General features: G+C 35.5%; 2 protein-coding genes across 2 annotated transcripts in view; one reads left to right on the forward strand and one right to left on the reverse strand.

The window, feature by feature from the left end:
• Positions 1-18,493, reverse strand: part of pax1b (paired box 1b) — a 93,942-nt gene that overhangs the window by 37,185 nt on the left and 38,264 nt on the right. The gene's annotated exons all lie outside the window — the stretch shown is intronic.
• Positions 6,809-18,493, forward strand: part of gfus.3 (GDP-L-fucose synthase, tandem duplicate 3) — a 36,219-nt gene continuing 24,534 nt past the window's right edge. The window contains exons 1-2 of the mRNA NM_001077284.2: positions 6,809-6,901; positions 13,104-13,246. Coding sequence (NP_001070752.2) covers positions 6,830-6,901; positions 13,104-13,246 — 215 coding nt within the window. The 5' untranslated portion in view covers positions 6,809-6,829. The remainder of the gene's footprint in view (positions 6,902-13,103; positions 13,247-18,493) is intronic.

Here is an 18,493-nt window from a genome sequence, read left to right on the forward strand (position 1 = left end):
TTTACTGGTATCACTGTGTGAAAGGGGCTAATGAGTTCACTGTACTCAAATGGCCTCCACAGTCACCAGAACTCAATCCAATAGAGCACCTTTGGGATGTGGTGGAGCAGAAGAGTCGATCCATGGATGTGCAGCAGACAAATCTGTAGCGTGAAGCTATCATGTCAATGTTGGCCAAAATCTCTGAGGTAAATTTCCAGTACCTTGTTGAATCTATGACACGAAAGATTAGGGCACTTCTGAAGGCAAAAGGGGGTCCAACCCAGTACTTGTAAGGTGTATCTAGTATTGCAATAGTGTGCTGAATCTCATTGTGTGGTTTTAATTTTTAGATGTTTGAAAGATCATAAACACCATAACATTGTTGTTGGTTGCACATCAGCTTGAAAAATTTCACCAACATGTAAAAATCTTGATCTTGCCATTAAACTTCTCACATAAGGTACTAGATGTAAATAATTTGGTTTAAAAAAACACAAGTGTCTATTATAAAACACCCTGCATTCGCTTTTGTTATATCCATCCACATGCTATTTACCAAACAGCACCAAACCGAGCTTGTCAAACATCTAAATCAGGAATGAATAAACTCGTTGTCGTCGTGCAGACTTCAGCCGCAACCTGTCAATATTGAATAACCATGAACACCTTGATTAGCTGGTTTGGGTACAGTATGTTTAGATTACAGTTGAAACTGAAATTAGCTTTATACCACCCCTCCAGAAGCAGCATTGGCCATTTCTAACCTACAGATTTACATTTTTTGACAGCTATTGAAAAAGATTGTGTTTTGTCTTTGTTCTGAATGATGTAAAAAAGAAAAGTTAAGTGCCATGCAGGGAATTCTGGGAAAGTCAATTTACGGTTATTCGCCGTATATATTAAGGAAACATACCGTTAACCATGTTACGGATTTGTACTGTAGCATTTTTACAGTTTTTTACCGTTGAAATCACGGCCATTTTTTACAGTGAATGCCCAATACTCAAAAATCTGTCTAAAGCAGGCTTTACTTGGTCATTTTCATTCAATCTCTTCTATAGTGGGTAGTACACACCCCACAAAAGAACCTGCCCTTTTCTAAGCTTATTTAATTTGTTTTTCTCCTTCTTCAACAGTCCCCAGCAGGTTACAGCATACAGCATCACAGATGACACCACAGAATCATAAAAAGCCTTTAACAGTGTCTGACACACACCAAAGGGCTTCAGTCGTCTTACTAAATGAATGTGACTCTGACACTTATACGCCTGAATTGTATTTTCAGACCGATCAAACTTGTTATTCAGATTTACACCAAGCTACTTATATGTAATATCATAATCATTCTGCAATTAGCTGGAGCAACTTTTTTGTAAGGGTGTCATGGTGGCGCAATGGGTAGCATGATCACCTCACAGCAAGAAGGTCACTGATTCAATACTCAGCTGGGTCACTTGGCATTTCTGTGTGGAGTTTGCATGTTCTCCCTGTGTTGGTGTGTGTTTCCCCCATAAGTCCAAAGCCATGCACTATAGGTGAACTGGGTAAGCTAAATTGTCCATAGCATATGAGTGTGAATGGTGTATGGATGTTTCCCAGTGATAGATACACAGAAATAAGAAGATTTGAATTCCATATTTTTATATTGGGTAATCAGTCAGCAGATCCCTCATATATCTGCTCACAGACAGATTCCCTGATAGACATGGATTTCTACAAAGACATGGACATGGCATAAAACAAATAAATCATGGTCAAAATTGATTACCTCATTCCCTTGATTTAAAAGAGCATGCACAGGATTTATTCAATCATTTCTTCTTTTAAAGTAAATTTTGTGCACTGTTTATTAATACATACCCTTGCTTTAGATACATAGTGTGCACGTTTTTAATTTGTTCCCCTAATTTACTAGAACATGCACACAATTTACAAATTTCTTCCTTTGTTAGGTAGATTGTGCACTTGATATAATATGTGCCCTCATTCTAGGTTAATTCTGGACACAAAAAATGTAATGCCTCCTAACTGGAGCTTGTGGCTTTTTCACAGAGAGGCTGTAAGCCACTTTCCAGAACTTTTTCATTCAACGTTCCTCACTGGTGGAATGACCTTCTCTTTCCCACATGGACTGTGGATTGACAAATCATTCATACGCCAAATTTAAAATTCATCTCTGAACCCCTGTGAACAAAACCAGGACCCCCTCTTCTCTCCCCCACCACACCGCACGATAAACTCAGACAAACACAGAACAACCAAACACTGCAGTGCTTTTGCATACTATGGATGTCAGTGGTTACAGGTATCCAGTTTTCTTCATGAATTATTTTGTGTTAAAAATTTTTTTTAAAAATATATTTGAACAAGCAAACGATGAGAGAATTTAAAGTTTTAGGTGAACTCTTTAAGTCCTTTGAATATGTCAAGCTTCTGTGATCAACCTATTGTAATGTTTTTCCAGTGAATATCAAATAACTGAAAGAGCTGCAGTTTATTTTGTATTTTTTTAGGTGTATATTATATGTTTAAAAGTATCTTCAAGGTAAAGTAATTAGTAATCTGATTACTTTTTACATTAAGTAATAATTAATGTAATCAGATTACAATTTTCCAGTAGTAAAACTTAATTCAGTAATTTGTAATTTATTACTCATTTAAAGTAACTTACCCAACACTGCTGATTAAATGTAATGCAAATGTATTAAACATCACAGTATCCATCTGCTTTCTTTGTGTACAAGCTGCTTCTTTAATTCTTTCATTCATTTTCTTGTCGGCTTAGTCCCTTTATTAATCTAGGGTCACCACAGCGGAATGAACCGCCAACTTATCCAGCAGATGTTTTACGCAGCGGATGACCTTCCGGCCGCAACCCATCTCTGGGAAACATACATACATACTCATTCACTACGGACAATTTAGCCTACCCAATTCACCTGTACCGCATGTCTTTGAACTGTGGGGGAAACCGGAGCACCTGGAGGAAACCCATGCGAACGCGGGGAGAACATGCAAACACCACACAGAAACGGCAATTGACTCAACTGAGGCTCAAACCAGCGACCCTCTTGCTGTGAGGCGACAGCACTACCAACTGCGCCACCGCGACGCCTGCTTCTTTTATATGTTTTATTATCGCTAAGTTATAACTATGATCATTACTGTTCAAAACATGAGAACTTTGAGAATGTGCACCCTGACAGCAAGCAACAGATGTTTTGAGTACACAATTTAGTTTAAAAAATTGCTGTGGACAATATTATAAATCAAGCAGGTAGTGTTATTATTGCTAACATAGCAGAGTCATGTAAAAATACATGGGCATTATCACTAGTAAAATGAAAAGTATCCCTTCATATATAGAGTGAATAAATAAGCCTTGCTGGAGCTCCACAACTATCAGCTTTGCTTTCATAAAGCAAACAAAGCAACATTTTTACAAGGAGGAGGTTCAAAAGGATTGTGATTATATAGTAGGAAAGGCAAGGCAAGTTTATTTATATAGCACATCTCATACAAAATGATAATCCAAAGTGCTTTACATAAACAAGAATCAAGGAAACAAGAAAATGATTAAAATAATTAAAAATGATTAAAAACTGATTAAAATGTGTTAAAACAGGTTTTAAAGGAATGAAAATGAAAAGAAAGACATAATAGTGCGATCTGTAATCTTGCCTAGGGCCACAAAAAGTCAACCCTGCAAGAGCTGCATGGTTGTCAATTTTAATAAAACATACCTGTTACTTTCCTTTATGGCTAGAAACTATTAGCCGACTGACTGTATAATTACCATGGGTGCGGTCTGTGCTACGAGTGCCAACTTTTGGTTGCACTTGAAGGATAAATACTTCTTTCAAACACTTAGTTTAAATGATGTTTTATAAACAAATTTCAGGAGCACGCGCAGATGATTGACACATCCCTTCCGGCATTAGCAATCATACTATTATGCAATCAGTAGAAAAACATTGTACCTACATTATCTCTCGAGTTTTCAATCATTTACACACCCAATCACTGTAACTAATTTGAGTTAGAACTATTCTCTGAGTGCAAAGCCTTTAACTGCATGAAGTCTTTTCTGCATTTTGTAGCCAACGTCAAGCGCAGCAACACCCCACAAAACACAATAATTAAGCCTCTGGCCACACCAGCCATCCCCCATCACTGCTGCTTTTACTTCCAGGCACCAAGGATGAGCCTTTCTCAGGCTATAGCAAAATGCCTGTGCTTAATCCCACATCAACCAGTGACCTTTGCTTTCACAATTCGCCATGACAGCGCAAACAAATTAACCACGGCCTATACTGTGGCTCATTTAGGCGACAACAAAAAACAGAACTCTTCCAAAATCAGCTGAACCCCTGTGAGTAAAACTAGGACCCCCTCTTCTCTCCCCCACCTCACCATACAAAACAACCCAAACTGAGTATACCTCACAAAGGTGAGTGGGCTTTACAAACCACCTGCAGAAAACAGTCTTTCATCTATGGGTGTACTCACACTACTGTTGCCTTGAACCTGGCCTGAGCACGCTTGCCCCACCTTCCATCTTCTCAGATGGCCTGCACTCACATCGCATTCGGGAAACGATGTGAAGAAGAAGAAGTGCTCTCGCTCAGCACATTGGAGATATCTTTTCATTATATCATTTTAGTCGTTTGATATGCAGTGATACGCATTGGAATATTTCACCGATCAGATCAACAACGTTTGACAGTCATAAGTCATCATAAAAGTCCTCTTGCTGCAGGAATTAGGAGGTTTGCTGAAGGTGCAGCTGTCGTGCAGAGAGGGGTTTGCGTCTTTTATAATCGACGACAGTTTTCGTTCATTGAACAGTAAGAATGATTAATAAATCCATATGAAACAGTCCCTTAAAGTCACATCTTGTCTTCAGTTTCGGGCTCAGGCGGCACCAAGCGCATGGCACCAAAGCCCAAGTAAACTGGTCTAATGTCGACAAACTGGGACTGAGGCGTCTTCTTTTGTAATTGTACTGACATGCTGCTGTGGTGATAAAGACAGTAAAATCGCTGTAATTTATTACAAACATGCACTGTTTTAAAAACATTTTAAAGTTGTAAAACTGATTCCTGATCACATTTGATGATGACTGATGATCACAGAGAGCTGAACAGATCTTTTAGTCCCTGTTGGTTCGTGCACGTCCTGTCTTGTTGATATGATTATACGTGTTACTATGGCACAATGTGGTCGGCCTCAAAATGAAAGGGATTTGGAACTTATATTAAAGTCAGGAAACTTAAAAAAAGAGACTTATTGTGTTTCTATCACTCCAATATGACTGTGGACACACTATAACAACATGCAGTTCGGTCAAACAGCTTACAAAAGAGGATTTTCATCACAGGTGCCCTTAAATAAATGTTAGTGTCTGTTGTAGTCATAGCAGAGCTAATCATTTTTGGACTAGAGAAAGAAAGAACTAGAACTTTAATTTCTTATTTGCTTTTATTTTCATTGAACATTTTTAAACAATATCCAAATAAAGCATTTCAATACAAGTGATCGTGTTATGAGAATAGAAAAATTAAGACCAGCTAAAATCAAGACCTCGAGCACAATCCTAATATCTTAGTTTTGAGGATCTCAAGCGAAACATTAAAAAAAATTTATCAATGAATGTTTTTAAATCATGGGGGATAAATAAGCTTGCGAACTGTAGTAAATAAAATGTACCTGTCATGTAAAATCTACTGTAGTGCTAAACTTACTGAATTTTTTCCAAAATATTTGTAAAACTGCAAACAGCCTTGATATTACAGTATAATGACCCCAAAATTTAAACAAGTAATTTACATACAGTTGAAGTCAGAATAATTTAACCTCCTGAATTATTAGCCCCCTAAGAGTAGCAGCAACTACTCTCATTATTAATGTCTGTTTAGCTGAGAGCAGATTTTTTTCAACACATTTTCAAACATGATAGTTTTAATAACTCTTTTCTAATAACTGATTTATTTTATCTGTGGAACGATGGCAGTAAATAATATTGAATAGATATTTTTCAAGACACTTCTATACAGCTTTAAGTGACATTTAAAGGCTTAACTAGATTAATTAGGTTAACTCTGCAGGTTAGGGGAATTAGGCTAGTTTTTTGTATAATGATGGTTTGTCGAACAAAAATTAGGTTAAAGGGGCTAATAATTTTGACCTTAAAATGGTGTATAAAAAATTAATAAATGCTTTTGTTCTAGTCAAAATAAAACAAATAAAACTTTCTCCAGAAGAAAAAATATTATCAGACACACTGTGAAAATTTCCTTGCTCTGTTAAACATAATTTGGGAAATTGTTAAAAAAGAAAAAAAATTCAAAGGGGGGCTAATAATTCTGAATTCAACTGTATATATTTATATGTGTGTGTCTGCGTGTATTCATGGGCTCTTAAAGAAAACTTAAAAGTCATGAAATGCTGCTGGAAAAAATTGTACTGCATGCACTTTATTACCTGAAACGCACTGCTGGCAGCATGCCACACTCAAACCAACAACAAAGAAAGGCTGGTTTATTGTTATAACTTTATTAATTGCTGCTATAAAGTCAGATTTTTGGCAACTTGAACCTGACTGCGAACAGACGAGCCTTTATTTAAGAGCTGAGGAAATCCACCGGTGAGCGGAGAGATTAACAAGGAACTCTTTATCTTCTATTATAATAACATAATGACATGCCCCACTCTGAAGAAGAGAAGAAAGCAGTGGCAGAATGCTGTGGGCAGTCTCTGTGATGCTCCTCAGTGTGTTGACACCCTTATTTCAGTACCTGCCATAGGAGATGGATAAATGCATACAAATAAGGTGGGACCATCTGCAATGCTAATAGATAAAGGTGATCTTCCGCTTCCGCAAAGTCCACGGACTGACGGAGAGCAATCTAGAGAGAAGGTACTGTAACACGATGGTTTCATTGAATATTTAGAAATTAAATGCGGTCAATCTGTTTATTTCATGGCAATTCACTTTTTTAGTTGTTGTTGAAGCCTCTGCTCACTCATTTTAAAGTAAAAAAAAATTGTAAAATTCATTCTGTATTAGATTTTTGTGTGTAAAACGATGACTTTAAATATATTTCATCCATCCACCCAAATTATTTATTAGGTAGGATGCTGGAAATCTGCCAATTTGAAAAAAATAATATTTAAAATAAAAAGAATATATAAATAAAATGATAAAAGAGGTCATGAATTACCAAAACTATCATTTTCGGCCAATCAAATACACTAAAAGTTTTATTTTTTACATCTTTATGTGAAATGTAAGACGTGTATCTTGTGTTCTCAAGTTAATTTGACTTGCTTAACCTTGGTAAACTCTGTATTACACCACAGAATGCAGTTTTATTCGAATATCTGCTTGTTTTATTTCATCCTTATTCACTTATTTCGTTTTTAATAGCTCCGCAAGTTCATATCTCAGTTTCAGTGAACTGGATGTAAAAATTGGCCATCAAAGTGAGTGTGTGAGTCGGTGCCAACACTATAGTTAGACAAGTTTCAGTTGCATCAGAAAAGGCAACATAATCTTTCTGCCGAAAACAGACTTTACAGGCATGAGGGATTAGCACCAGGAAATGCGATGGAATGAACAATGGTGCATGTAATATTTAACCGTTTAACGCTCTGTCGCTGTGTGGTAATTGTTTAAAAAAAATGTCAATTAAACTAATCATTGAATAGTCCTGATAAATATCGCCACAGTTGTGACGCTCATGCTAAAAAATATAGATATTAATTGATTCAAAACATTTTGTTGAAGTAAGAGGCAAAAAAGGTGAGGATACAAACACAGTTGAAAAACACACACATACAAAAAAGCAATGAAGGTATCAGGAAGCTTTAAAACCTTCACATATAATCTTATCATTATTTCATTTCAGTTGTTCGAAGCACATCTATTTATTTAAATATTTTTAATTTTGCTATCATTTTACTTTAGCTGTAGTTTTAGTCTTGTAAACACATTTACATTACACATTTATAAACAAAAATACATCTTCAAAGTATAAAGGAAAAAGCCTGAAAATAAACATCAATAATACAGATGGAATCTTCTTAAATATGTCTAGTTTGGTTGTAAAGTTTAGTAGCGTGTTTGTATACTTTACTCCTAGTGTAGGAGTAGTTTGAACACAATTCAAAGACGCACCCGGCTGTAAAGCCAAAAGAAAGTAATGAACGTTGTTCATGCATGTAGTAGGGATGTATAGGTAAATTAAACTTCTGGATGCACCTGTTTATAGGTTATTAAACACTAATGTTGGGAGACGCATGAAGACAATGAGCCAATATGTGAATAAGAATTTCTGCCAATGTTTTCAGTCATTTGTGGGTTTTTAAAGAGCCCATATTACGGGTTTTTGAAATGACCTTCCATGTAGTGTGTAACACAGCTCCAAATTAAGTGAAATATCCAGCTATGGTTTAAATCTGAAAGTGCACCATGTTTAAAACTATTGATTCATGTATTAAAAAAAAGTCGACTTTTACGCCATGCCGACGTGACATTGATACAGAACTCAAGCCCCGTCCATTTATTGTATGCGCAGACCCGGGAAATTTTAAACCCTCGGCCCCGCCCACAAACACTGTAGAAAGAAAAAGAGAAAGACAAACACTGTAGCAGATCTTGGTTGAATCATGTCGCGAAGATGCTGCGCTCTAAAGTGTGAGAGAAAGTTAGTGTTATTTTTTCTCTTCCCGTCAATTTTCCGAGTGCTTCAGTAATCTACACGCTTACAAGGCATTCGCCAGTCGTTCGTTAAGGGAAGGATCAGAAAAGACTATTAATGTATGGGACTTTGCCAGAGCTTGACAAGAACTTCAGTACACAGTTTAAGGGTTTCTTCCTCCATTTCACAAGTGTAAGTAAGTGTGGTTAAAATGGCTGCCTCCATGTTTTCTCTAGCTTGCAAATTAAGTAATTAATTGTGTTAGAACTTAAACTGTCAGCTGTTCCTACACACGTGCAGTGGTCAAGTTTCAGAAAAGTTCAGCTTTTGGCAGTGTGGATTAATACTGAATATGTGTCATGGTTAAGAATAGAGCAATATGCTGCTGCTTACCTGCATTGCTTTAATGCACTCTTGCATTGGGCTCATAGTAAAGTATATGATCTTTTTTATATTATCTTTTTGTTTTCTTTTTTGGTGCCCATTGAATGTTTGACAAGCACAGCTTTAAACTCTACTTTTAAGAATGCTCTTAAAACAACAATCGTTACTATTAAAGCAGTACATTTTGAACATTTTTGCAATTTTTTGAACAGCTAAAAATGTTTTAAGAAATATATTAAAATGCATTTGTCTAATAAAGTAGTTCTTTACTTTAACCCTGTTATATGTTGTTTCTTCCACTCTTTGTAATGTAACTGATAATAAGTGACTTGGTATTTTAAAGTAAAAGAACTAAACATTTTCAGTTAAAATGAGCTTAAGATTTTATAAACAGAACTTTAATGGTAGAAATGACTTAAATTTGTAAACAGAAACTGCTTAAAATATTGTGTTGCACCAACCAATAAAGATTTTAAGGTAATATTGCTTTAAATTTAATTAGAAAATTGCTTAAAAAGTGGGATGCAAAAAAGTCTGCACTATATTCTTAAGTAAATCAAGCATATAATTATTTTTCAGTGTATACACTCTGCACTCTGACTTCCTTAAAAATGTTGATAAGCCGCACTGGGCATTTCTCTCTGTCCCACGCTGAACGCAGTCGACCAATTGCAACAGACTGGGTCATCGGACCAATCAGCGCAGATTAGCATCACACGAAGGTGGGGTTTGGGAACAAATAAATTGATAAGCAAATCATATGGGAGTCGTGTTGATTATTAGGTAAAAAGAAATGCATATTATAAAACAATGAAAGTGTTTTTTTGACTTTGCATGCATATCAGCATGTTGTTGGAGACCACCCAAACCAAAATATGACCTTTTAAAATGCACAATAAGGGGCTTTTTAAAGTCTCACTGTTTGCTCCTTGACATCATTTTTTAGATTGAATTAGCTCATAAAAATATGTATTGTCTGTTTATTTTAGTATGATCACTACATAAATATTATTTAAGATTACTGATAAAATAGCGTTTTGCAAGTTAGTGATATCGTAAGAAATGTCATAATCGCAACACTCATCAACAACATTGCATATCTCCCCAGTATAGTGAGCCTCACCCTAGCTTAAACTATACTCATATTTAACCATTTAAAGTCTGCTGCTATTTTGGGATTTCCGCTTGGATTTTGCCTGCCTAAATTTAAAAGCTTCCCAAATCCACACGCAGAGGTGTAAATGCAAAAATTTGGTTTCATTTTAAAGAAAACCCTTTGAATATTCATAAAACACAATTGAAAGTGTTTAAAATATCTGTATATGCTGTCTGTGTTATAATAAACTCCTAAAAAAAGAGGCGCTTTTGGTATTTTTTTTTTATAAACTCAAATTTGAAAGTGTACCTTTGAAAGTGGTCTAGAGTGCTGTACTTAATTTTGGTGGTTCCTGCACATGTCTGTAATCATAGGAAAAAAGAAAAATGTCTCTACCATAATATATGTAAAAGTTATTGTATTCCAACTGATGAGAGGTGCTGTACAAGCCACAGGGAGCGATCATTGTTTTCATATTTCACTATTCTTTTGTTTGATCAAACATAATTCACCATGTTTGGACCACGTCAGACATATAAAAGGATTACTTATGCACAGCACCTCAAAAACAGAGGAGAAATGGCCCTGAAGTGCACAGCATAAGGTAAGAGATGACAGCTGTCTGTGCTATCTGGGGCTGCTTATTGATCATAAATGTATTGTTTTCACTTCTGCGCCATGGAAACACCACGATTCATTCAACAACTGTTTGATATGTGAATATAATTCAGTAAAAAGAATGCTAGAACCGTATGAACACCAGCAAGAGCTTTCATTTGAGCTATAACTTGTACATGTGTCGTATATGAACCATATGAAAATGAACCAATGCGCAATAGAAATGCTTAACTGGCGAGTTATTGATGCGGTTCATGCATAGATGAGCATTTATGAAAATGAGTGGAGTTGTACGAATATGTAAGATTTTAAAAAGGAGGCATGGCACCCAACCTCGCCCCTAAACCCAACTGTCACTGGGTGATGAGCAAATCATAATAAATTGAGATTACTGTAGACAGATGAATAGTTCTTACCTACACTACCTGACAAAAGTCTTGTCGTCTATCCAAGTTTTAGGTAACAAAAATAATAGCTTGACTTCTAAATCATTTGGTATGAGAAGTGGCTTATATCAAAGGCAAAGGTCTCTTAGATTACACTTATTTTACCAAATTAAAATATAAATAAGCCTTGATTTTTAATGATTTAATTAGGACAGTAAGGTCTGACTTTGCTTAGACAAAAGTCTTGTCACTGAACAGAAATAATGTCTAGTATAGAATATAAAGTCATGCTGCAGTGGAAACAGAATGAATATTGTGTCTGACTCCATCGTGAGCTTGGAGAACTGCATCCATACATCTCTGCAATCAAATCACTTATTAATAAGCTTGTAATAAGCACTTATTAATAAGCTTGTAGTTTCTGCCAACCCGACTCTACACCGTAACTTTTCAATCCAGATGGATGGGGCAACCATTACTGCATCCAAAATGGTGAAAAGCCTTGGAGTAACGATTGATGACCAACTAAACTTCTCTGACCACATTTCTAGAACTGCTCGATCGTGCAGATTTGCACTCTATAACATCAGAAAGATCCGACCCTTCTTATCTGAACATGCAGCTCAACTCCTTGTTCAAGCTCTTGTTCTCTCCAAACTGGATTACTGCAACTCTCTACTAGCTGGGCTTCCAGCTAACTCTATCAAGCCTCTTCAACTGCTCCAGAATGCAGCAGCACGAGTTGTCTTCAATGAACCTAAACGAGCACATGTCACTCCGCTGCTAGTCCGTTTGCACTGGCTGCCAGTTGCTGCTCGCATCAAATTCAAAACTCTGATGTTTGCCTACAAAGTGACTTCTGGCCTAGCACCTTCTTATCTGCACTCACTTCTGCAGATCTATGTGCCCTCCAGAAACTTGCGTTCTGTGAATGAACGTCGCCTCGTGGTTCCATCCCAAAGAGGGAAAAAATCACTTTCGCGAACGCTCACGCTCAATCTGCCCAGTTGGTGGAATGAACTCCCTAACTGCATCAGAACAGCAGAGTCACTCGCTATTTTCAAGAAACGACTAAAAACTCAACTATTTAGTCTCCACTTCACTTCCTAATCTGCAATTGCCTCTTTGAATATCACACTAACTGTACAAAAAAAAAAAAAAAAAAAAAAAAAAAAAAACTACTAACACTTCCCTTCTTAGACTTTACAGACCTGAAACTTGCCTTTAGTACTTATTCATTGTTGCTCTTAGTTGTGTAAATTGCTTCCTTGTCCTCATTTGTAAGTCGCTTTGGATAAAAGCGTCTGCTAAATGACTAAATGTAAATGTAAATGTAAATGTAAAGTCATCTGGCAAAGAAAGCCTCTTGCAGGACTCCCAGAGTTCATCAAGATCCTTTAGATTCATCTTCAATGCCATCTTACCCCAGACATGCAACATAATGTTCATGTCTGGTGACTGGGCTGGCCAATCCTGGAGCACCTTGACCTTCTTTTAATAACTTGTAATGTGGAGGCTGAAGTATAAGGAGTGCTATCCTGCTGGAGAATTTGCCCTCTCCTGTGGTTTGTAATGTAATGGGCAGCACAAATGTCTTGATACCTCAGGCTGTTATTGTTGCAGTCCACTCTGCAGATCTCTCGCAAGACTGAATCTAATCCCAAACCATGATTTTTCCTTCACCAAACTTGACTGATTTCCATGAGAATCTTGAGTCCATGCGGGTTCCAATAAGTCTTCTGCAGTATTTGTGATGATTGGGATGCAGTTCAACAGACGATTCATCTGAAAAATCCACCTGATGCTACTTTTCCAAATTATCAACTAGAAGTTGCTCTTACAACTGGGATCCACGACAAGACTTTTGTCAGGTAGCGTATTACACATTAACACCTGTAATGTTGATCAAACCTCTTTCCTCTCTCTCTCTGTCAGATGAACGGGACGGTCGAGCCAATGCGTGTGCTAGTGACGGGCGGCAGTGGGCTGGTGGGGCGAGCCATAGAGCGGGTGGTGAAAGAGGAGGGCAGAGGAGGAGAAGAATGGACATTCCTCTCATCCAAAGAAGCCAATCTTTTGTAAGAACTCCAAAAAAAAAAAACACAAATCATTTGTCAGACAAATTACACAACAGAGTAATTAAAATGTCAAGCCATCACACCCCTCGCATTAATATAATTATTTGCTCTTTAACCCTGAGTGCTACCTGATGAAGTGAACTGCAGATGAATTATGCTTTAATGTTTGTGTCCAGTTCAAATTAACTACCCTTTCATTATGTTGGCGGCTGTTTTTGCCCCATTGACTTCCATTATAATTACAATTTTAAAGCCATGACAGCTTATAATCATGCATTATTGCTTGTTGGTGGCTTTCCCAGTGTATTTTTTTTTTACAGTCGATCATCAGTTCGCAGCGTTAAACCTTTAAATCTGCCTGTATAAAATGTCTCTAGCTCTTATATAGAGGTATATGGAGTAAAACAGCAGATTATAGTGGGTGCATAAATACACTTACTATGTTTCGGAGAGCTGAGGTGCTTATTTAGATTTTCTCATACATACCAAGATAAGTGCGCAAAGGTCTCAAGATTTTTTGCACTTCATCTGATGATCAACAATAAAAATGTAAAATTTTACCTTTTCCCAGCAGGGAAAACCAGTAACAATCAAGAATACATAAAAAATATGAGATCATGTCTTTGCTATCTAAAAATCCATCAATAAATGGGGCAAAAACAGCCCCTAACATAGTGAAGAGGTAGTAAATTTGCACAGAGTGTAGAGTTGAATAATAAAAAAAAAAGATTTAAAAGCATTTTCCCAAAATATATGTCAAAACATCATTAGTCCCCCAAAATCATTCCATTTGCAGAAACAAGGAGAAAGTTGAGGCCAAAATATACTCATAATCATTCCAGAGTGGCTGAAAATATCTGAAACAGTACACAAGCGTTAATGTTAAACAATTGATCACTGACTAAAAATGCATTTCATGCCCGATTAAATGCTTTATTTGGTTCTTTAAACGTTTATTTGGTTCAACAGAGACACAAATAATTTGACATAGCCCCCAAAGATATTAAACATATTTTCTCTGCGACTTCTTGACATAGAAAGTGTCAAAAAAGTTTTAACGACTTTTTTGATCCACTTCAAATGTTGACTACTGTATAAGTCATCCATGCAACCCCCACCATTATTATTATGAATATGGACATTTAGGTTGAAGTAAATGTGAACATATGAACACATATAAAATTATTTAAGCTAATATATATTTAACATATATGTACATATTTGCAATTTCATTGGATGAAAATTTTTTATATATATATATATATATATATATATATATATATATATATATATATATATATATATATATATATATATATATATATATACACGTATACAGTATAAATACAGTAAATATACTGATGCAATATATATATATATATATATATATATATATATATATATATATATATATATATATATATATATATATATAATATATATATAATATATATAATATATAATATAATATAATGTAATATATTTTGAAAGATTGCAAAATTTGATATATATATATACATATATATTTCATCAGTATATTTACTGTATTTATACTCTATACGTATATATATATATATATATATATATATATATATATATATATATATATATATATATATATATATATATATATCTCAAATTTTGCAATCTTTCAAAATATATTTTGCATTAAAGCCACATATTTTAAATATGTTTAATCCAAATATTAAGTATGAAATTCGCATACATTGTCAGTTATCAGATTTCTATGTGGGAACAGTCAGGATTATTTTTTTTTATAAGAACACATTTATTTGTTGGTGTTTACACTGGTTTTCAAAACAGCTTTTTGTGCCATAGCATCACCAATCTCAGCATTCTGTGCAACAGCAGCATCTTAGGCACATGCTCAGATCTAATAGGATGACCCCCCAAAAGCTTGCTTTGCCATGCAGTGATAAATCACACAGCACCAGAGGGATCTTCTGTTTGGTTTCAAGTGTGTTTTAGGGCCCTATCATACACCCGTCGCAATGTGGCGCAAGGCGTGACGCAATTGTTATGTGCTACTTTCAGCTCGGCACAAGAGTTGTTTTGAGGTGTTGTGCCACGCTGTTTAAATAGCAAATGCATTTGCGCTCATTTGTGCGCCCATAGGCGTTCTGGTCTAAAAAAGCAGGCGTGTTTTGGCACGTTGCTGTTTTGAGAAACTATAATAGTCTGTTCTTTAGACCAGAACAAAGCCGGTCTATTGTATGGCGCAGAGTGCGCCTGGCTTACACACTGTTTATTACACACAAGATGTAGAGCAATATGCAAATATCTTTACATATGAAAAATATGATATATCTAGAGGATATAATATGGATATATATAGGATGTAAATATAAAGGATTAAAATATTACAAAACATATTATTTTCTAGCCTACATGAATTTAAAAACCACTGACTTCATACTTCCTTCATCTCGGGAGGCTTTTTCAGTGCCTTTAATTTGCTTGTGTATAATGTTATCATTATTAGTAGTATTATTTATTATGTCCATATTTATATTTGTTTTATTAAAAACACGTCATTTAAATAGCAAATGTGTCATGGCGCGATGTAACTGGCTCTTAACGGGAATGGGAGATGAGACTGATTGGTTTATTCTTAAAACACACCTATAACTCATTAAGAAAATAAACTCAACCCTTTTAGACCACGCGCCACAGCGCAAAGCGGATTTTTCCGTCCTTAAATTAGCAAAAGTGGGTTCTGACACTGAATGCGTTTGCACCCTGAGCTCTGCGCTTTGTGCATGGACCGTCAAAATAGAGCCCTTAGTGTTAAACCATTGTTGCCAACTACAGTAACTACATTAGCGCCCACACCAATTTAATTTTAATTCCATTTCCAGTATTTCTCATAATACCAGAGTGATTATTTATAGTCCTTGGTGTTATTAGGCATTAATGACAGGGTTTATTTCCAAAAATAAATACAACAAATGTTTTGTGTAAAAAATAAAACTTAGTTCTGTGCATTGGGTCACTCATGTGGTTTTAACTTTCATACATTTATTTATTTATTTTTTTTACTATTGAACCCAAAAGAAGATTTTTTGAAAACTTCCAAAGTAGAAGGAAATTGCTATGGAAGTCAATGGGTGCTATAACATTCTTCAAAATATCTTCTTTCGTGCTTAACAGAATAAAGAAACTCAAATAGGAACAAGTGATGGATGAATAAATGATGACAGAAATGATAGTTTTGGCTGAATCCCCCCTTTATACAAAAATAAAATAAAAAATCATGAAATTTGAGTGCTTTGGCTGTATTTTGAAATAATACCCCTACACAAGATTCTTTCTACTCTCTTTCTGTCATTTAATGGGGAGTGAAAGTGCAATAATGGACCATTGTTACCAAGTATGGTAACTGAATTAAGGTCAACACCAATTTAATTTGAATCCATTTCCAGTAACTCACATAATACTAGAGTGATTGTTTATTGTCCTTAGAGTAATTGGGCATTAACAACAGGGTTCCTTCCTAGAAGGAAATATAAAGAAAGAAAAAAAAAAAAACATTTTATACATGCAAAACATAAAAACACTTGTGTGCATTGGGTCACTAAAGTTCAATGGCATATTTCACAAAAATAAATAAAAAAAATGAAAATGACATTTATTCACACTCATGTAGTTTTAACCTTCATACATTTCTTTTTTTTTTTCTGTTGAACTCAAAAGAAGATATTTTGAAGACTTCCAATGCATGTAAAATTACTATGGAAGTCAATGGGTGCCAGTATTCTTCAAAACATCTTCTTTCGTGTTTAACATAAGAAAGAAACTCAAATAGGTTGTAAGTGATGTATAATGAATGATGACAGAAATCCCTTTAAGTACCAAAAAATAAAAAATAAAAACAATTCATGAAATTACAGTGCTTTCTCTCATAATACTAGAGTGATTGTTTATTGTTGTTGGTGTAATTGGGCATCAGCAACAGGGTTCCTTCCCAGAAGGAAATATAAAGAAAGAAAAAAACATTTTATACATGTAAAAAATAAAACATAGTTGTGTGCATTGGGTCACTGAAGTTCAATGGCATATTTCATCCAAAAATAGAAATTACATTTTCATTTATTCACACTCATATACTTTTAACCTTCGTCCATTGCTTTCTTCTGTTAAACACAAACGAAGATATTTTAAAGACTTCTAATGTTGGAAAACATTGCTATGGAAGGCAATGGGTGCCAGCATTCTTCAAAATATCTTTTTTTGTGTTTAGCAGAAAAACCTCAAATGGGAACAAGTGATGTACTGCAAGTATAAATGTTAACAGAAGTTTCGGTTTTGACTGAACCATTCCTTTTGGTACCAAAATAAAAAATAATAAAAAATAAATAAAAATCTCATAAGATTTGAATGCTTTGTGCTTTTAGTGCATCTTGCAATAGTACTCGAATGCTACTGCATTATTTTGTTGGTTTGTTTTAGAAGTTGGAAATTATCCAACCTCCACATGTTCAACTTACTTACTTCATTTTGGAGAATGTTATTAACCATAAACACTTACAGGGGATCCAGAAAGTGTTTATAGCGCTTCACTTTTTTTTTGCATTTTTTATGTTACAGCCTTATTCCAAAATGGATAGAATTTATTTATTTCCTCAACATTCTACACACAATCCCCCATAATGACAATGTGAAAAAAGATTTGTTATTGTTGCAAATGTATAAAAAATAAAAATAAAAATCACATGTACATCAGTATTCACAGAGTTTGCTCAATACTGTGTTGATGCACCTTTGGCAGCAATTACAGCCTTAAGTCTTTTTGAATATAATGCCACAAGCTTGGCACACCTGTTTTGGGGAGTTTTTGCCGATTTGTCTTTGCAGTACCTCTCGAGCTCTATCAGGTTGGATGGGAAGTGACGGTGTACAGCCATTTTCAAGTCTCTCCAGAGATGTTCAATAGGATTTAGTTCTGGGCTCTGGCTGGGCCACTCAAGGACATTCACTGAGTTGTTGTGAAGCCACTCCATTGATATTCTGGCGGTGTGCTTTGGGTCATTGTGCTGCTGGAAGATGAACCGTCGCCCCAGTCTGAGGTCAAGAGCACTCTGAAGCAGGTTTTCATTCAGGATGTCTCTGTACATTGCTGCATTCATCTTTCCCTCTATCCTGACTAGTCTTCCAGTTCCTGCTGCTGAAAAACATCCCCACAGCATGATGCTGCCACCACCATGCTTCATTGTAGGGATGCTATTA

This window comes from Danio rerio, chromosome 20, assembly GCF_049306965.1.
Source record: "Danio rerio strain Tuebingen ecotype United States chromosome 20, GRCz12tu, whole genome shotgun sequence".
Taxonomy (NCBI): domain Eukaryota; kingdom Metazoa; phylum Chordata; class Actinopteri; order Cypriniformes; family Danionidae; genus Danio; species Danio rerio.